Source organism: Macaca thibetana, chromosome 1 (genome assembly GCF_024542745.1).
Source record: "Macaca thibetana thibetana isolate TM-01 chromosome 1, ASM2454274v1, whole genome shotgun sequence".
In the NCBI taxonomy this organism is placed as follows: domain Eukaryota; kingdom Metazoa; phylum Chordata; class Mammalia; order Primates; family Cercopithecidae; genus Macaca; species Macaca thibetana.
The window spans coordinates 206,656,677-206,673,933 of NC_065578.1; the positions used below are offsets into that span (position 1 = coordinate 206,656,677).

Consider the following 17,257-nt stretch of genomic DNA (forward strand, 5'->3'; position numbering starts at 1 on the left):
CTAAAGTGCTCAGATGCTAAGAAATAAAAACCTTCAATGTAGAGTAAATTAAGAGGAAAAAACTACATCTAAATAGCAAAACTTACGTTTTAACTTGTGATATAGTGGGGACTCTCCAATATTCATAGTAAGTAAATTTATTAAAATGTGGCCATGTGAAATAGGTGCTTAAGAATTTATTTCTGGTAGGGCGTGGTGGCTCATGCCTGTAATTCCAGCTCTTTGGGAGGCTGAGGTAGGTGGATTACCTGACGTCAGGAGTTCAAGACCAGCCTGGCCAACATGGTGAAACCCCATTTCTACTAGACGAAATACAAATATTAGCTGGGCATTAATCCCAGATACTCAGCAGGCTGAGGCTGGAGAATCTCTTGAACCTGGGAGGCGGAGGTTGCAGTGAGCCAAGACTGCACCACTGCATTCCAGCCTGGGCAGCAAGAGCAAAACTCTATCTCAAAAGAACAAAAAATAAAACAAAACAAAAAAACAATTATTTCTAAAAAGATATAAGTTACCCTAAATTTAGGAGTAGCTTTCAAATTCCATAATTACTAACCTAGTCAAGATTAAGATTCAAAACGGCAGTGTTGTTAGCCAGGATGGTCTCGACCTCCTGATCTTGTGATCCGCCCGTCTCCACCTCCCAAAGTGCTGGGATTACAGGCTTGAGCTACCGCGCCCAGCTGTCTCTTTTTCGTTAATTTTAATCTTTTGTAAGATATTAGGAACATATAATGAGGATACAACCTCTCAAAAACTGTAACAATAGTTTGGGCCTGGTGGCTCACACCTATAATCCTAGCACTTCGGGAGGCCGAGGCAGGTGGATGATGAGGTCAGGAGATCAAGACCATCCTGGCTAACATGGTGAAACCCCATCTCTACTAAAAATACAAAAAATTAGCTGGGCATGGTGGCACATGCCTGTAGTCCCAGCTACTCAGGAGGCTGAGGCAGGGGAATTGCTTGAACCCAGGAGGTGGAGGTTGCAGAGAGCCCAGATCACACCACTGCACTCCAGCCTGGGTGACAGAGCAAGACTCCATCTCAAAAAAAAAAAACCAAAAAACCTGTAACAGTAAAACCTGTTTTTTTCTTTCCTTTTTTTTTTTGAGATAGGGTCTTGTTTTATCACCTAGGCTGGAGTGCAGTGGCGTGATCTTCGCTCACTGCAGCCTTCCCAGGATCAAGTGATTCTCCCACCTCAGCCCCCAAGGTAGCTGGGACTACAGGCATGCGCCACCACAGCTGGCTAATGTTTGTATGTTTGGTAGAGATGGGGTTTTGCCATGTTGTCCAGGCTGGTCTTGAACTCCTGGACTCAAGCTATCCACCACCTTGACCTCCCAAATTGCTGGGATTACAGGCGTGGTGACCACACCTGGTCAGTAAAATTTTATTGTTGAAAGCCTGTCTAATATTCTGAAATAAAAGATTCTTTCATTTTGAAAATTAGTCATGTTTGGATAGTTCAGTTCCATGAGATAGTATGGCACAGATAAAATCATAGTAGTTACACTTATAAATGTGAAAAAAGCAAAGAACATTTCAATTTAATTGCAAGTATATTTTTAATTTATTTTAAAACAGAAATGTTTTAAGTCAAGATTCCTTAGAAAACACAGAATTAACTAATTTGATCTAGACCATATCTCTTTTAAGCTCTGCTAAAAACCTAAAGCTAGCATTCTAAAATCTTTTATGGTATATAAAAAACATACCCTAGTGCTCTGCTCTGCCTTTACAATGGAAAAGTGTGTTCCAAAGCCAGGTGTCAGCCTAGAGTATACTGATTTAAAGCTACCTGAATGAAGTGGTTTATAAGAAAAATGATGACAGAAGTATGGCTATGGCACCATCGAAAGGCACTAATACTTTGGGAAGGTACCGATTTGAATTTCCACTTTTAACAATTTCACGGAAAATCAAAAAGTATTACTGTAGGTTATTAACGTACACATTGGTCCTTCAATTTGGAAGCTATGCATCTAAGAAAGCATCAAATTCCTTTACAAACTCACACAAGTTAGTCAGGCTTGAAAATCAGTTTGACACGGTTGTCTGAGGAAAGCAGTGCCTGGACAGTTGGTTGCTCCAAACCCCTACATACAGTATTTGGTTAAGGGTGGAGGGGTCTGTCAATAAATCAAAATGTTCGTGAGAAACTGCACATTACAATTGCAAAAACAATGTTACAGAAATAGATTTAAGCTGCTCATGCCATATAGTCAACCACTGCATATAATGAATTCTCAAACAGGTTTGGATTTGGGCCTGGGTGCAATTTCTAGCATGTGTTCTGGTCCACAATAAAATGTCATGGATGGCTCAAGCAAAGCACATTAAAGCCTTCTCAAGCTTTTAAATGCATTCCACTATTCATTTTCAAATTACCTTTAAAATTTCCATTTTTACCATGTTCACACAAATACGACACTTAATCGCCTCACGTTATAACAAGAGATACTGTGAAATCATTGAAGCTTTAAGAGGGGAAATCCTAAAATATGTCAAAGTATACATTTTCCTTCTCACCTTTTTCAGGATGTTCTGGTTCTGGCTGATTACTACTGCTTGAGCTCACACTGGCATCAAAACCTGCTGGTGAGCTATTCCCTTCAGACTGGAGGTCTTGGAGCTCCCCAGCAACACTATCCACCTCAATTGTGCTATCAGTTTCACTCTTGATACTTCGAACCTCTTCTTGGTTTGGAGCCAGTGGTTCTGATACTGTTACAGAAGACTGCTGCCGGCTGCCTTCTGTTACAGTGACTGATGAAGGCGATTCAGGTGTAGTAGGAGGGGTATTTAGCACTGAATTACTGCCACTACTTGGAAATTCTGCTTTTCTGTCATTGACCTCTACTGTTTTTTCTTCAATGGGTTTACTATCGACATTGACTGGAGGTGGTTTTTCTAGTTCTACACTGGGCGGACAACTCTCCTCTTCAGTCACAGTCTGTAGTGACTCCTCTGCCGCCCCCTCCTCTGGGGCAGGATGGGGTGGGGAAGCTGCAGCCTCAGTATCAGAGTCTGAAAAAAGCTCTTTCAGCGTTTTTTTAGGCCACTGTCCCTGAATACTTGACCAGACATCTTTTCGATCTTTGGCCCTGCTGTTTTGAAGTCTTTCATCAGAGTTATTTAAAAGTTTAATCCTTTTTTCTGCCACTTCTGAAAATCCTGAATAGAAACCAGTTGTCCGTAGAGATTTTCTTTTTTCCTCCAAACCATTGTATTTCTTAGTTGGTGTCATCTTTGCTTTTGATTTTTCTTCCTCATCTTCGTCTGAAGAGCTGTTGCTACTGTTTTCCATGCAAGGTGATTCTTTGTTCTTGGCCTTCTCTTCCTTTTTGCCAGGTGATCCAGTTTTTAGACACTCTTCTGTATTGCAATACCTTCTTTTACCACGTTTTATTTGTGGTTTTGAAGATTTATCTGTTGTGTCCTTCTTGACATCTTTTCTCTTTTTTGTGACTTCATCTTCTTCATAATCAGTATCTTCAGATAATACTTCTATATCTTTCCTTAATCTTTCTGGAGATTTTGACACTGGTTTGGATATTACCAAATCTGCATGAACTTTGTTTTCTTCTAGCAAAGATGAAGGGTTCTGTTCCTCTTTTGAAATAAGATCATTTCTGTTGTGGGTCAAACGATCAATCTTAGATTCCTCTTTGCCATTATTATCCATGTCTTGAGCACCTCTCTCATCTTCCTGCTCACTGTCTTCAGCAGAACTTTCAGAAGCTAGAAAATAAGAGAAAAAAAAATGATGAGTATGATAAGAACACTAGCAATGTCTTCTATGTGCCAGGGACTGTATATATTAGTCCTGTGTATACAGCCACCTGAGGTCGCTGGCTTTTATCTCTATGTTACATGCAAAGCAACTGGGTTTCAAAGAGGCTAAGAGGCTCTTCCGATGATGGAAATGTTCTATTACGATCATGGTGATGGTTATAATACTGTAGACTTTTGTTAAAACCCATCAAATTTTAAACATAAAAGTCATCAATTTTATGTAAACTATACCTTAATAAAGTGGAAATAAAAAAGAAAAAAGCTTCTCCAAGTTATTATGAGTATAATATTTTTATCATAATATATCTCAGAAAATAGTGGAGTAAGGATATAATCCCAGATTGTACTACCTGTAAGTTTATATTCTTCTTTTTTTTTTGAGATGGAGTCTCATTTTGTCACTCAAGCTGAAGTGCAGTGGTTCGATCTCGGCTCACTATTTATATTCTTATAAAACTACAGCCTTCGTTTTTCTTTTAATCAGAGACAGGGTCTCACTCTCTGAACCAAGCTGGAGTGCAGTGGCACAATCACAGCGCATTTCAGCCTCAAACTCCTAGGCTCAAGAGATCCTCCCACCTCAGACTCCTGAGTAGCTGGGATCACAGGAGCAAGCTTCTGCACCTGGCCTCTCATTTTTCTTTCATTTTCTTTTGTTTTCTTTTCTTTCCCTCCCTCCCTCCCTTCTTTTTCTTTCTTTTCTTTCTCTTTCTCTGTTTTTTTTTTTTGAGACAGGGTCTTGCTCTATTCCTCAGGCACTACCATGGCTCACTGCAGCCTCAACCCCCTGGGCTCAAATGATCCTCCCACCTCAGCCTCCCAAGTAGCTGGGACTACAGGTGTGCCATACCCGGCTAATTTTTTTTGTATTTTTTTGTAGAGACAGGGTCTCGTCATGTTGCCAAGGCTGATCTTGAACTCCTGAGCTCAAGCAATCTGCCCACCTCGGCCTTCCAAAGTGCTGAGATTAAAGGCGTGAGCCACCACACCTGGCTAGCTTCATTTTTCAATGTAATAATGAATATTCAATAATTTTGTAATCAATGATTTCCATGATGTTTTAAAGAACAGATAAAATTAATTTTAGTTACTACTAACTTGTATAAAATTAATTATGAACTTACTGCTTCAGTGTGTTCATTCTGGTAAATCATTTTATTATTATTTTAAGATAACATTTCCTGAGAACTTACTACATGCTGGTTACTTTGACACGCTTTGAACAGACCATCTCATTCAATCCTCACAATAGCCCTACGAGATACATGTCATTATCAGCCCCACTTTATAGTTTAAGAGACTAGGGTTTTAAATAAATAAGAAAAACAAAAGCAACACAACAAAACACAGCAAAAAAAAAAAAAAAAAGGGGACTGGGATTTAAGAGGTTAATCTACCCCCAAAAGTAGTTAAATCTAAGTCATTTACCTCCAGAACTTACAACCTTAACTATAGCTCTCTTCTGAGAAATCCATGCATGTTCTTTAGCTAAATTCATTAAATGTAAAACGTAACTGATATAACTAAGATTGCTTAAAACATTTGACCTTTACAATGTGTGCCTGCATGGCTACATTTTTAAAATTATCAAAACAATACACACACATCATTAAAAACAAATCTAGACTCATAATGAAAAACCAACAAGAGGATAAAAATCTTTTTCCACCTCCAAAGTGTTAACATCTGTTATAGTCATCTCTTACTTTTAATAATATACTATTTGTTTTATTTATTTTTGTGTGTGTGTGTGTGTGATGGAATCTCACTCTGTCACCCAGGCTGGAGTGCGGTGGTGTGATCTCAGTTCACTGCAACCTCCTCTTCCCAGGTTCAAGCAATTCTCCTGCCTTAGCCTCCAAACTATCTGGGACTACAGACACGCGCCACCATGCCCAGCTAATTTTTATATTTTTAGTAGAGATGAAGTTTCATTATTTTAGCCAGGCTGATCTTGAACTCTTGACCCCAAGTGATCTGCTCATCTCAGTCTCCCAAAGCACTGGGATTATAGGCATGAGCCAACATCCCTGGCCTGCTGACTTATTTATAAAGTTTATCCTCTGTGAGCAATGGGGATTCTTTCTTATCAACACCCATATCTGCCCTCTACCATCCTTCCTATATAGTTATCTTTCATTTTTACAATATAGTATTTATAACACATGTAAATGTGGTTCCCTGCAGAAATTAGTAGTACATTTGATAAACTTCCTTTCTTATACAGCATTTTATTTTTCAAAGAGTTTCCAACTACTTTTCTGCATGTTATATCTTCCTTTGTATCTCTTTCACATTATTTTATTTCATTAAATCAAGCATTGTATCCAATTTCCCCTTATTCACCCAATCTCTGCACCCTAGAGAGCTATTTTCCGCAACAGCATCTGGGTGGTATCTCTCTGGGTCTGCTCTAACAGCTGTCATCCTGGGAATCCTCCTCGCTTTCTCTTGAGCTAGATCCACTGTTAACTGAATCTCACATCTTCTTCTTCCTTGGTTATCGCATCTGTACTAGAGCTCACCATTGAGTAGCTTCCTTAAAAAGGTACATGGGATGTAAATATTCATTGTCCTTACATATATGAATACATCCTTACCCTCAAACTTCACTGATTGAGAGTTTAATGAGGTACAGAATTCTAGGTTAAAAATTGTTTCCTTCAGAGTTCTGAATCCTTCTGAATGTACTGCTTCTTTGCTTAAGGGGTTATAAACCATAACTTTCATTTGGTTTCTCATTCCTTTGTGGTGATTTTTTCATTCTTGATATTTTATAATTTCATAATGATGTACTATGGTATGACTCTCTGTTAATTTATTAAGTACCTAGTGAGCAATTTCAATGTAAAGATTTGTGTCTGTCAGTTCTGGAATTTTTCTTCTTTTAGTTACTTGCTATTTTTTTTTTTTTTTTTTTTGAGACTGAGTCTTGCTCTGTCATCAGGATGGAGTGGAAATGAAAATCTCAGCTCACTGCAACCTTCACCTCCCAGGTTCAAGCGATTCCCCTGCCTCAGCCTCCTGAGTAGCTGGGACTACAGGCGCTTGCCATCATACCCAGTTAATTTTTGTATTTTGGTAGGGACAGGGTTTCACCATGTCGGCCAGGATGGTCTTGATTTCCTGACCTCGTGATCCGCCCGCCTCAGCCTCCCAAAGTGCCAGGATTACAGGCGTGAGCCACTGTGCCTGGCCTCTCTCCTCTATTTTCATACTTACCCCTTCTTAGATTAATACACTATACAAGATATCTTTTCTCGAAAATTTCCATCGCTGCTTTTTTTATACTTTCTGAAGATTTCCTCCATTTAAAATTCTTAATGCTCTACTGAAATTTTTTTTTTTTTTTTGGAGACAGAGTCTTGCTCTGTTGCCCAGGCTAGAGTGCAATGGCACGATCTCGGTTCATTGCAACCTTCACCTCCAGGGTTCAGGCAATTCTCCTGTCTCCCCAATAGCTGGGACTAGAGGAACATGCCAAGCTAATTTTTGTATATTTAGCAGAGATGGGGTTTCACCATATTGGTCAGGCTGGTCTCAAACTCCTAACCTCAGGTGATCCACCTGCCTCGGCCTCCCAAAGTGCTAGGATTACAGGTGTGAGCCATCATGCCCAGCTCTTCTGAATTTTAATTTAGATTTTTTGTTTTTGTTTTTGTTTCTGAGACAGAGTCTCTCTCTGTTGCCCAGACTGGAGTGCAGCGGTATGGGTTCAAATGATTCTCATGCTTCTGCCTTCTGAGCAGCTGGGATTATAGGCACCAAGCACCACATCCGGTTAATTTTAGTATTTTTAGTAGAGACAGGGTTTCACCATGTTGCTTAGCTGGTCTGGAACTCCTGAGCTCAAGTGATCTGCCTACCTTGGCCTCCCAAAGTGCTGGGCTGGGATTATAGGCCTCAGACATTGTGCCTGGCCTAATTTAGATTTTTATCTCCAAGTCTTTCTTGTTCTTTTCTTTTTCAATGCATCTTATTCTTTTTTTTTTTTTTTTTTTCAGACGGAGTTTCACTCTTGTTGCCCAGGCTGGAGTGCTATGGCGTGATCTCGGCTCACCACAACCTCCACCTCCTGGGTTCAAGCGATCCTCCTGCCTCAGCCTCCCAAGTAGCTGGAACTACAGGCATGCGCCACCATGCCCGGCTGTTTTGTATTTTTAGTAGAGACGGGTTTTCTCCATGTTGGTCAGGCTGGTCTTGAACTCCTGACCTCAGGTGATCTGCCCACCTTGGCCTCCCAAAGTGCTGGGATTACAGGTGTGAGCTACCATGCCCAGCTTATTCTTGTTTTATAGATACTGCAGTTTCTCTGAGTTTAACAAGAGATTATCAAGAATGCCCTATTAAAACTTGCTTGGTGCTACTGTTAGTCGGATTTATTAACTGATAGGCTTTACGTGATTCATCTGGGATCTAGTTTACTCTAGGGGATTTCCACTGCCAGAATGTAGAAGATTATTCTCCAGAGGCATTCAATTTCTCCACAGAACTCCAACTACCACTGTACCTCTAGTTTTATTCCCAACCCATCTCAGGACAAGAGGACAGAATCTTAGCTGTCTGTGTTCTCTACTCGCAAGGGGTATCAAATTTTTATGTATACATATACACACACAAATATGCGTTCATATGATGATCATTAATTAATTGGAAATATTTGAAATGTCTTCAATTTGATCTGTGGCCAAAAATAAAATAAAATTCACTGAGGAAAAAAGAAAACATGAAGAGAGCACTTAAAATGTTAAAAGTATGCAAATACTATATTCATTGTTGAACTGTCTAAAAGGAAAAATATGGGAAGTAACCAAAATGTCTTTGTGTTAGAAACTAATTAAATAAATTATGATATATCTATTCAGTAGATGCGGATGTGCTGATTTGGAAAGATTTATAAGTTATACTACTAAGTTGGGGAAAAAAAGTTTGTAATATGTTAATGATCCCATCTGTAAAAAGACTGCACACATGTGAGTGTATATTACACATACAGTATAAATATGTGTATGGCGGGGGTTTGGGGGCATTTTATATATGTGTGTGTGTGTCTGTGTGTATCTATATATACTAATATGTCATATATATGGTATAAAAATGCAATTTCTGAAATGATATAAACCTCTAAAAATGGGGGAAAATAGAGAAAAGCAACACAATTTGCAAATCAGAAAGCAGATGAATGAATGAAGGGCACCAAAGAAGGCTAAACCTCATACCAGCAGTGAGGAAAGTCAAGAACCAACCCAGTTTACCATAGAACCCTCAATAATTACTGACTGCCCTAGTGCCTATGAAAATAAAAAAGGGCAGTGGGGAGCCTCATACAAGGAGCACTGGGTGAAGACTGAAAATTACTTAGATGCCTAGATCCCCACCTCATTTCAGGTTGCAAGGTGACTGCCCTTCTAGAGCTTTATTCTCTGAAGATAGTAGGAGAGGGCTCCTAGCCTGGAAGATGCTAACAACTGTTGAAGGCACAGGTACAGATGTAATGCTGAAATTAGGGGGATTCACGAACATATCTAAACACTAAGAATCCCCCCACCCCAATCTCTATTCTTCAACTAGACCCTAGAACACTGGAAACCATTCTCTTACCACCCTCCAGTCAAGAGATTGGAACTATTTTCTCTGGAAGCCAACTAGTCTAAAAGAAAAAGACCTAAAGACTTCATATTATTAATTCCCTAGGAAATGGCAACCAGATCACCCGATAGTGAAACTCAAGGTCAACTTGTGCCAACCATATGCTTGCAATTTCCAAATCAGTTTAGTCTTTCCTTCATAATCTTAAGACAGCCAGGAAAAAAATCTTAATAGGGAAGAGCTCAAATCAACAAAATAGAAAAAAGCAAATTAGAGGAAATTGACCTAGCAAAAAAAAAAAAAAATTATAAAATCCTTTGAAAGATCAAAATCAGAAAGGTAAGGTATTACGTCCATCTATAAGAACAGAGTGGTACAAAACACACAGAAAATAGAGCTCTTGAAAAATCAAACTAGTTTAATTTAAAAATATTCATTAAAAGGCCAGGCGCAGTGGCTCATGCCTGTAATCCCAGCACTTTGGGAGGCTGAGGCAGGTGGATCACAAGGTCAGGAGTTCAAGACCAGCCTGGCCAAGATGGTGAAACCCCATCTCTACTAAAAATACAAAAAATTAGCTGGGCATGGTGGCAGGCGCCTGTAATCCCAGCTACTTGGGAGGCTGAGGCAGGAGAATCACTTGAACTTGGAAGGTGGGGGTTGCAGCTTGAACTCAGAAGGCGGAGGCTGCAGTGAGCCAAGATCGCACCACTGCACTCCAGCCTAGGCAACACAGTGAGACTCAGTCTCAAAAAAAAAAAAAATTGAAAACTTAAACATTACAGCAAGAAGTCAACAAAAGGATTAAAAGACAAAGCAGATAAAATTTCAAAGAAATAAGAAAAAGACAAAAAATTTAATAAAAAGCAAGAAATTAAAATGTGAGCATATTAGAGTATATTACAGAAGGTATAATATCAAATAATGGCTGGCCAAAGAAAGATAACAGCCAAGTGCAGTGTCCTGCACCTATAACCCCAGCTACCCAGCTACTTGGGAGGCTGAGGCAGGAGGACTGCTTGAGCCTAGAAGTGTGAGAACAGCCTGGGCTGAACATAGTGAAACACAGTCTCAATTAAAAAAAAAAAAATTTAGCGGGGCCGGCACGGTGGCTCATGCCTGTAATCCTAGCACTTTGGGAGGCTGAGAGAGGAAGATCGCTTGAGTTCAGAAGTTTGAGACCAGCCTGGGCAATATAGTGACACCTCATCTCAAAAATAATTATTTTTAAAAATAATAATAATGAATAAAAATTAAAAAGGGAGAGAACAGTAAAATGCAGAAGAGGAAATAATCAAGAAAATCATTCAAAAAAAAACTGCCTAGAACAGAAAGACAGAAGTTGCTAGAATGAAAGAGTCTAGCAAGTAGACACCACAGGGGATGAAAATATACCCACACAAGGCTAAAAAAAGAGAACAGCCAAGTGTGCTATGGATATATCTGTTCTCTTGCTTTGGCCTTGTGTAGATATATTTCAGAGTGAAATTTTTGGACCTGCAAAACAAAAGATTCAGGATTCCTAGCAGGGCATGGTGGCTCATGCCAGTAATCCTGGCACTTTGGGAGGCTGAGGTGAGCTGATCACTTGAGGTCAGCAGTTCGAGACCAGCCTGGCTAAAATGGCGAAACTCCATCTCTACTAAAAATACGAAAGTTAGCCAGGTGTGCTGGCAGGCCCCTGCAATCCCACCTACTAGGGAGGCTGAGGCAGGAGAATCACTAGAACCCAGGAGGCAGAGGTTGCAGTAAGCCGAAATTGTGCCACTACACTCCAGCTTGGGCGACAGAGTGAGACTCCATCTCAAAAAAAGAAAAAAAAAAGATTCCAGAGAGGGAAAAGCAAAAAATAAAGAATAAAACACGTCACACACAAAGAATCAGGAGTTGGAAGAGCTCTGGACTTCACAAAAGCAACACTGGAAGCAAAAAAACAATTCAACACTGCCAATAAAATACTGAAGGAAAAACTTCCAATCCAGTCAAACTATGAATAGAATAAAGATATTTGCAAAACTGAATACAAATATTTAAATGCAGCCAATCTCTAAAAATTGCTTCTCATGCACTTGTTCTTAAGAAGCTACTACAAAATGTGCTTCACCAAAATGAAAGTATAGGGGTGGGCAGGAACGTGAGATGCCAAAAACAAAGAAATCCAAGAACTACATTAAAGGAGATCCCTAGAATGGGATCTCCCTAGGAAAATAGCTGTGCAACAGACATAGAGGGAAGCCAGTCCAGACTAGAGCAGGCCTATTTCCAAAGAAAGTCATACTGCAGGCTATTATCATTAAGCTACCTGCTGCCACTGTGTAGTCTTTGAATGCCTGAGTGAACCAGACTGGATTTTAAAATCTATATTTATCTTGTTTATAAAATTTATATTTATCTTGTTTCAATGAAATTCCAACTCTCCCTTCCATGTCTTATGTGCCACTACCTAGATCAGCTAATGACATCACTTTATCCAGCAGAAACATTCTGACCTACTTGTGAAAAATAGGGGTAAATCACCATAAGCCTAGAATGAGAATATACAGAGTAGTCTGCTACTACGACTGAGCACACTCCCACATAACATCCACTGTGAATGTGTCAGATGTGTCAGATATTCTTTTTTTTTTTTTTAAGATGGAGTTTTGCTCTTGCTGCCCAGGCTGGAGTGCAATGATGTGATCTTGACTCACTGCAACCTCTGCCTCCCAGGTTCAAGCGCTTCTCCTGCCTTAGCCTCCCAAGAAGCTGGGATTACAGGCACCCACCACCACACCCAGCTAATTTTTTTATTATTATTTTTTTTTTTTAGTAGAGACGGGGTTTCACCATGTTGGCCAGGCTGGTCTCAAACTCCTGACCTCAGGTAATCTGCCCACCTTGGCCTCCAAAAGTGCTGGGATTACAGGCGTGAGACACCATGCCCCGCCAAATGTGTCAGATATTCTAACTGTAGTGGACCCCTATGTTTACCAGAACTGGCTCATGACCTGTCCAACTGAATTCTCTAGAGGGGCTTTTGTAAACTCTCAGAGAAAGAAGCTAAATCTGAAATCAGAGTATGGCTTAGAATCTCTATTCAGGTAACATTCTCAGAAAGCCTTCAACTGCGCTTTCTTATAAAACTAGGCTTATGCTTGTTACTCAGTTTTTAAAAAACTAAAAAACAGGCTGGGTGCAGTGGCTCACGCTTGTAATCCTAACACTTCGGAAGGCTGAGGCAGGTGGATTGGATTGCTTGAGTCCAGGAGTTTGAGACAAGCCTGGGCAACATGGTGAAACCCCATCTCTCCAAAAACTACAAAAATTAGCCTGGCATGGTGGCACAGACCTGTAGTTCCAGCTACTTAGGAGGCTGAGGAGGAAAGGTCGCTTGAGCCCAGGAGGTCAAGGCTGCAGTGAGTCATGATAGGACCACTGCACTCCAGCCTGGGCAACAGAGTGAGACTCTGCCTCAAAAACAAAACAAAACAAAACAAAACAAAAAAACCACCCTAAAAAAAGGAAGTAAAATAAAATTACTTAGGAATATAAATACAGATAATTCCATTCTGAAGAAAAGTAAAGCAAGGATTACACAAAAGTCCAGACTATAATTACTTCTGGGAGGAGACATACTACATGTTTAAGTAAATAGTATTTGACAGCTACTGTGGAGACATACTAGTACCCATATTATTACTGTTCTTTAAACTATACATGTATTTTCCATGTACTATTCGCATGTAGGATACATTGGAAAATGTTTTAAAAATCAATTTTAAAATATTGCCCTCATTAGTACAGTGGTGAGTAAACAAATAAAAATATAGTACAGCACTTGGTTTATAAAATAATGAGTTAATATAAACACACATCTACAATAAGAAACAAAACCTAGCTTCTATTACATTCAAAGTATGTAAAAATGAAATATCTTTTAAGTTATAAGAAATGTTACGATATTTTTATGGAGATCCATTCTTTTATCTCATAGATCGGATATGTCCCCTTCCCTGCCAGTCAGATTTAATAAAGCTCCCCTTTAATCCTCATTGCTTTCATTATCTACACTTCATTCTGCCTTAAATACTAAGCAATAATCTCATCATAAAAGAGGTCACGTCAGGTTGGGCGCGGTGGCTCACACCTGTAATACCAGCACTTTGGGAGGCCAAGGTGGGCGGATCACCAGGTCAGGAGATCGAGACCAGCCTGGCTAACATGGTGAAACCCTGTCTCTACTAAAAATACGAAAAATCAGCCAGGCGCGGTGACCTGTAGTCCCAGCTACTCAGGAGGCTGAGGCAGGAGAATGGCGTGAACCCGGGAGGCGGAGCTTGCAGTGAGCTGAGATCACACCACTGCACTCCAGCCTGGGTGACAGAGCGAGACTCTTTCTCAAAAAAAAAAAGGTCATGTCCAGATGCAGTCACTGCTACCTGTAATGCTAGCACTCTGGGGGGCTAAGACAGGCCAACTGCTTGATGCTTGAGCCTAGGAGCTCAAGACGAGCCTGGTCAACAGGGCGAAAGCCCGTCTCTAGAAACAATATAAATATTAGCCGAGAATGGTGGCATGCACCTGCAACCCTAGCTCCTCGGGAGGCTGAGGTGTGAGGATCTTTAGAGTCTGGGAGGTTGAGGCTGAAGTTAGCTGAGATTGTACCACTGTACTCCAACCTAGGCTACAAAATGAGACCCTGTCTCAAAGAAACAGATCATAATAGTCACAATCAGGACAAACAAAGTTTGGTGTTCTTTACAACACAAACTATGCTTTACACTGCAACAGAAAGGATGGTACAGAAAAGATTAAAAAACTAAAGTAACAATGCTAAAAGTTGAATATTAAATGTTAACCAAAATTTTATGGTGCACTTGGATCTACTAGTAACAAAAAATTCAGGGCCTCAATCAATGGCTGATTTTATTTCAAGTACAGGTTGAACATCAAAAATCCAAAATCTGAAAAGACTCCAAAATCTTACACTTTTTGAGTGCTGACATGATTCTCAAAGGTAATACTCATTGGAGCATTTCAGATTTAGAATTTTCGGATTTGGCTTGTGGAATGCAAATATTCCAAAATCCAAAAAAAATCTGAAATCCAAAACATTTCTGGTCCCAAGAATTTCAGTTAAGAGATATTCAACCTGTAGGCCGGGCATGGTGGCTCACGCCTGTAATCCCAGCACTTTGGGAGGCCGAGGCAGGCGGATCATGAGGTCAGGAGATCAAGATCATCCTGGCTACCACGGTGAAATCCCGTCTCTACTAAAAATACAAAAAATTAGCCGGGCGTGGTGGCGGGCATCTGTAGTACCAGCTACTCGGGAGGCTGAGGCAGGAGAATGGCGTGAACCCGGGAGATGGAGCTTGCAGTGAGCCAAGATCGCACCACTGCACTCCAGCCTGGGTGACAGAGTGAGACTCCATCTCAAAAAAAAAAAAAAAGAGAGAGATTCAACTTGTAATAAGAGAGCAAACACAATTCTGGTAGAAAAAATAGTAGTTGGTAATGTCACTGAATTACCTTTATAGAATTTGACTCATATAAACTACAATCAAATACCTGCATGCAACAGAACGATTGTTATGTTTACCTTGAAGTCCATTAAGGATCGAAGTAATTTCTATGGATTTAATATGAGCAGTATCAGAGTTTTTGGCATCAGTGAGATCCAGTTTCGATACCATTTCAGGAGATGGATTTGTCTGAAATGGTGGCTTGGATAAGCGCCGAAGTTTACAGTTTTTTGGAGAGTATTTTTCATCTTTGTCTTTTTCTTTGTCTAATTTATTCTAGGTTAAGAAAAAAAAGTATGTCATAATTTATCATAAGGCACTTATTAGAAACAATGTTAATATCCACTTTTAACTCACTGTTATAGAATATATTGTTAAATATTTAACATAAAACGAAAGAATATAAGAAGCCCCTCAAAACAGCCAAAGATTTTTAAAGCTACTTAAGAAAATACTACACAGGATGATCAAAAGGTTTTGTATTTATACTTTAATAATAGGACTCAAATTAGCAATCAGATAGGTGATTAGGACTAGCAAACCTACAACTTACTCTTCAGAATTAAAATCACAATACGTTTAAATTAAATACTAACTAAAAAAAGAAACAACTGCAACCTGGTCAGTTCAAAATCTCATTATATGTGGGTTGGGAATGACAAAATTCCAAGTACTTTTGTAAAGTCAAGTCAGGAGCAACCTTCCTACCTCAGTGACATATTAATGTTTTGAGAAAAGATGAGAAATTTTCTCAAATTATTTGTTTACAAATAGATGAGCAGAGGCAGATACATTTCCTGGAAACTACTCTTAAAAATTATTTTGATTTATAGGAAAAATAAGCTCTCTGAAGCTTGAGTTAGCAGTAAACACTATAAATTCTGAGTGAGAGTAATTCTCCTAAGGAGGATACATATCTAGTATCATTCCAGACGCAGAGAAGATAAGTTAATTCCTTACATATAATAGATGCCTAAGGGTAGTGGTTCTCCAAGTGTGGTCTCTGGCCCAGTTATATTAGCATCTCTTGCGAACTTGTTAGAAATGCAAACTCCTTGAAACAACCTCAGATCTACTGAATCACAAATGCCCAGAATGAGGCCAAGCAATCTGAGTTTTAAGTAGTCCTCCAAGTGATTCTGAAATGTGTTCAAGAGTGAGATCCACTGCCTTAGGGATCTGAGATTCATTCTCAGACCACACTGAAAAGACATATATGTAAGTAGACTACCACAGCCAATAAATGATTAGTGTTGTTCCAATTTTCCTGCTATTGCCGGCCTTTTCACCACTTCATAATTTATCCCAAAAGTCATAATCTATCCATGCATGCTGAAGGCAGAAATAGTTTCCCCGAGTTCAAGTTCAAATATGGCTTTCAATGTGTATCAGAGGGCAGCCTCAACAATAGTGGCTCTTAGAGTAAGATGAAATACAGTGATGGGGGGATGTACATTATCAAAATATTACGTAGGAAGCCTTTTCAAAATTCACGTGCCTCTTCCCTCATGACCAGGAGTTTTAATATGCAGGAGGAGAGGCCAAGAACTGAAGAGAGGCAAATACCTAGAAAGAACTCCTTAAGTAATCTGTTAGTTTTCCCACCACTATCCTCCACCCTATCTTCCCCACCCTTATCCTCCACCTTACAAATGCTACTCTAAAACTTGCTTTGTGTAAAGATATTGGCATTTTTAGTCTCCCTACCCCCAACAGAACTCTTTCAGTACCTAAAAACAATGCTAAATGCAGCATAATTTTCATACCTTCGTGTAAAGAAGGGAAATGAAAAAGGGGTTGGAGAAGTCTTGAGTTGTAACTACTGGGTTGCTACACCGAAAATTTTAAAACACAGACCCAATTTTATAGTGAAAAAAGAATGACCCCTTTAGGGGGGAAGCTTTCATTATTTGGGGCCACTAAAGAAACATTTAGCAGAAAAGTAAATATTAAAAGCATCTCACTTTGAATATGAAGACTGAATTTCAAAATAACTATTAAGCACCTCAACAACATGTACTATTCAAAGTATGTAACAGCCATTAAGAAGATTTTAAAAATTCTAAAACCTAGTCTAACCTAACTTTTAGGAAAATTTAGTCTTAGAATGAATAATTCTATCATACATAAAAGTAACATTAATTTTCCATATGAGCTCCTAAGTAAATCCCCATGGCATTTGTGTGGTTAATAGGATCCTGTGGGGCTGGGTACGGCAGCTCACGCCTGTAATCCTGGCATTTTGGGAGGCCGAGGCAGGTGGATCACCTAAGGTCAGTAGTTCAAGACCAGCCTGGCCAACATGGTGAAACCCCATCTCTACTAAAAATACAAAAATTAGCCAGGTGTGGTGGTGTATGCCT

The 17,257-nt window shown here is 39.6% G+C and overlaps 2 protein-coding genes across 7 annotated transcripts in view; both read right to left on the bottom strand.

Moving 5' to 3' along the window:
• Positions 1 to 17,257, bottom strand: part of RBM34 (RNA binding motif protein 34) — a 254,736-nt gene that overhangs the window by 42,389 nt on the left and 195,090 nt on the right. The gene's annotated exons all lie outside the window — the stretch shown is intronic.
• Positions 1 to 17,257, bottom strand: part of ARID4B (AT-rich interaction domain 4B) — a 165,465-nt gene that overhangs the window by 11,806 nt on the left and 136,402 nt on the right. For 5 of the 6 annotated variants that reach the window (XM_050769750.1, XM_050769744.1, XM_050769738.1 and 2 more), the window contains 2 exons: positions 14,972 to 15,170; positions 2,536 to 3,747 (listed from right to left, as the gene is read on the bottom strand). In XM_050769750.1, the coding sequence (XP_050625707.1) occupies positions 2,536 to 3,747; positions 14,972 to 15,170 (1,411 nt within the window). Of the gene's footprint in view, positions 1 to 1,138; positions 2,136 to 2,535; positions 3,748 to 14,971; positions 15,171 to 17,257 lie in introns of those variants that run through there. The other variant, XM_050769776.1, reaches the window with a different exon arrangement.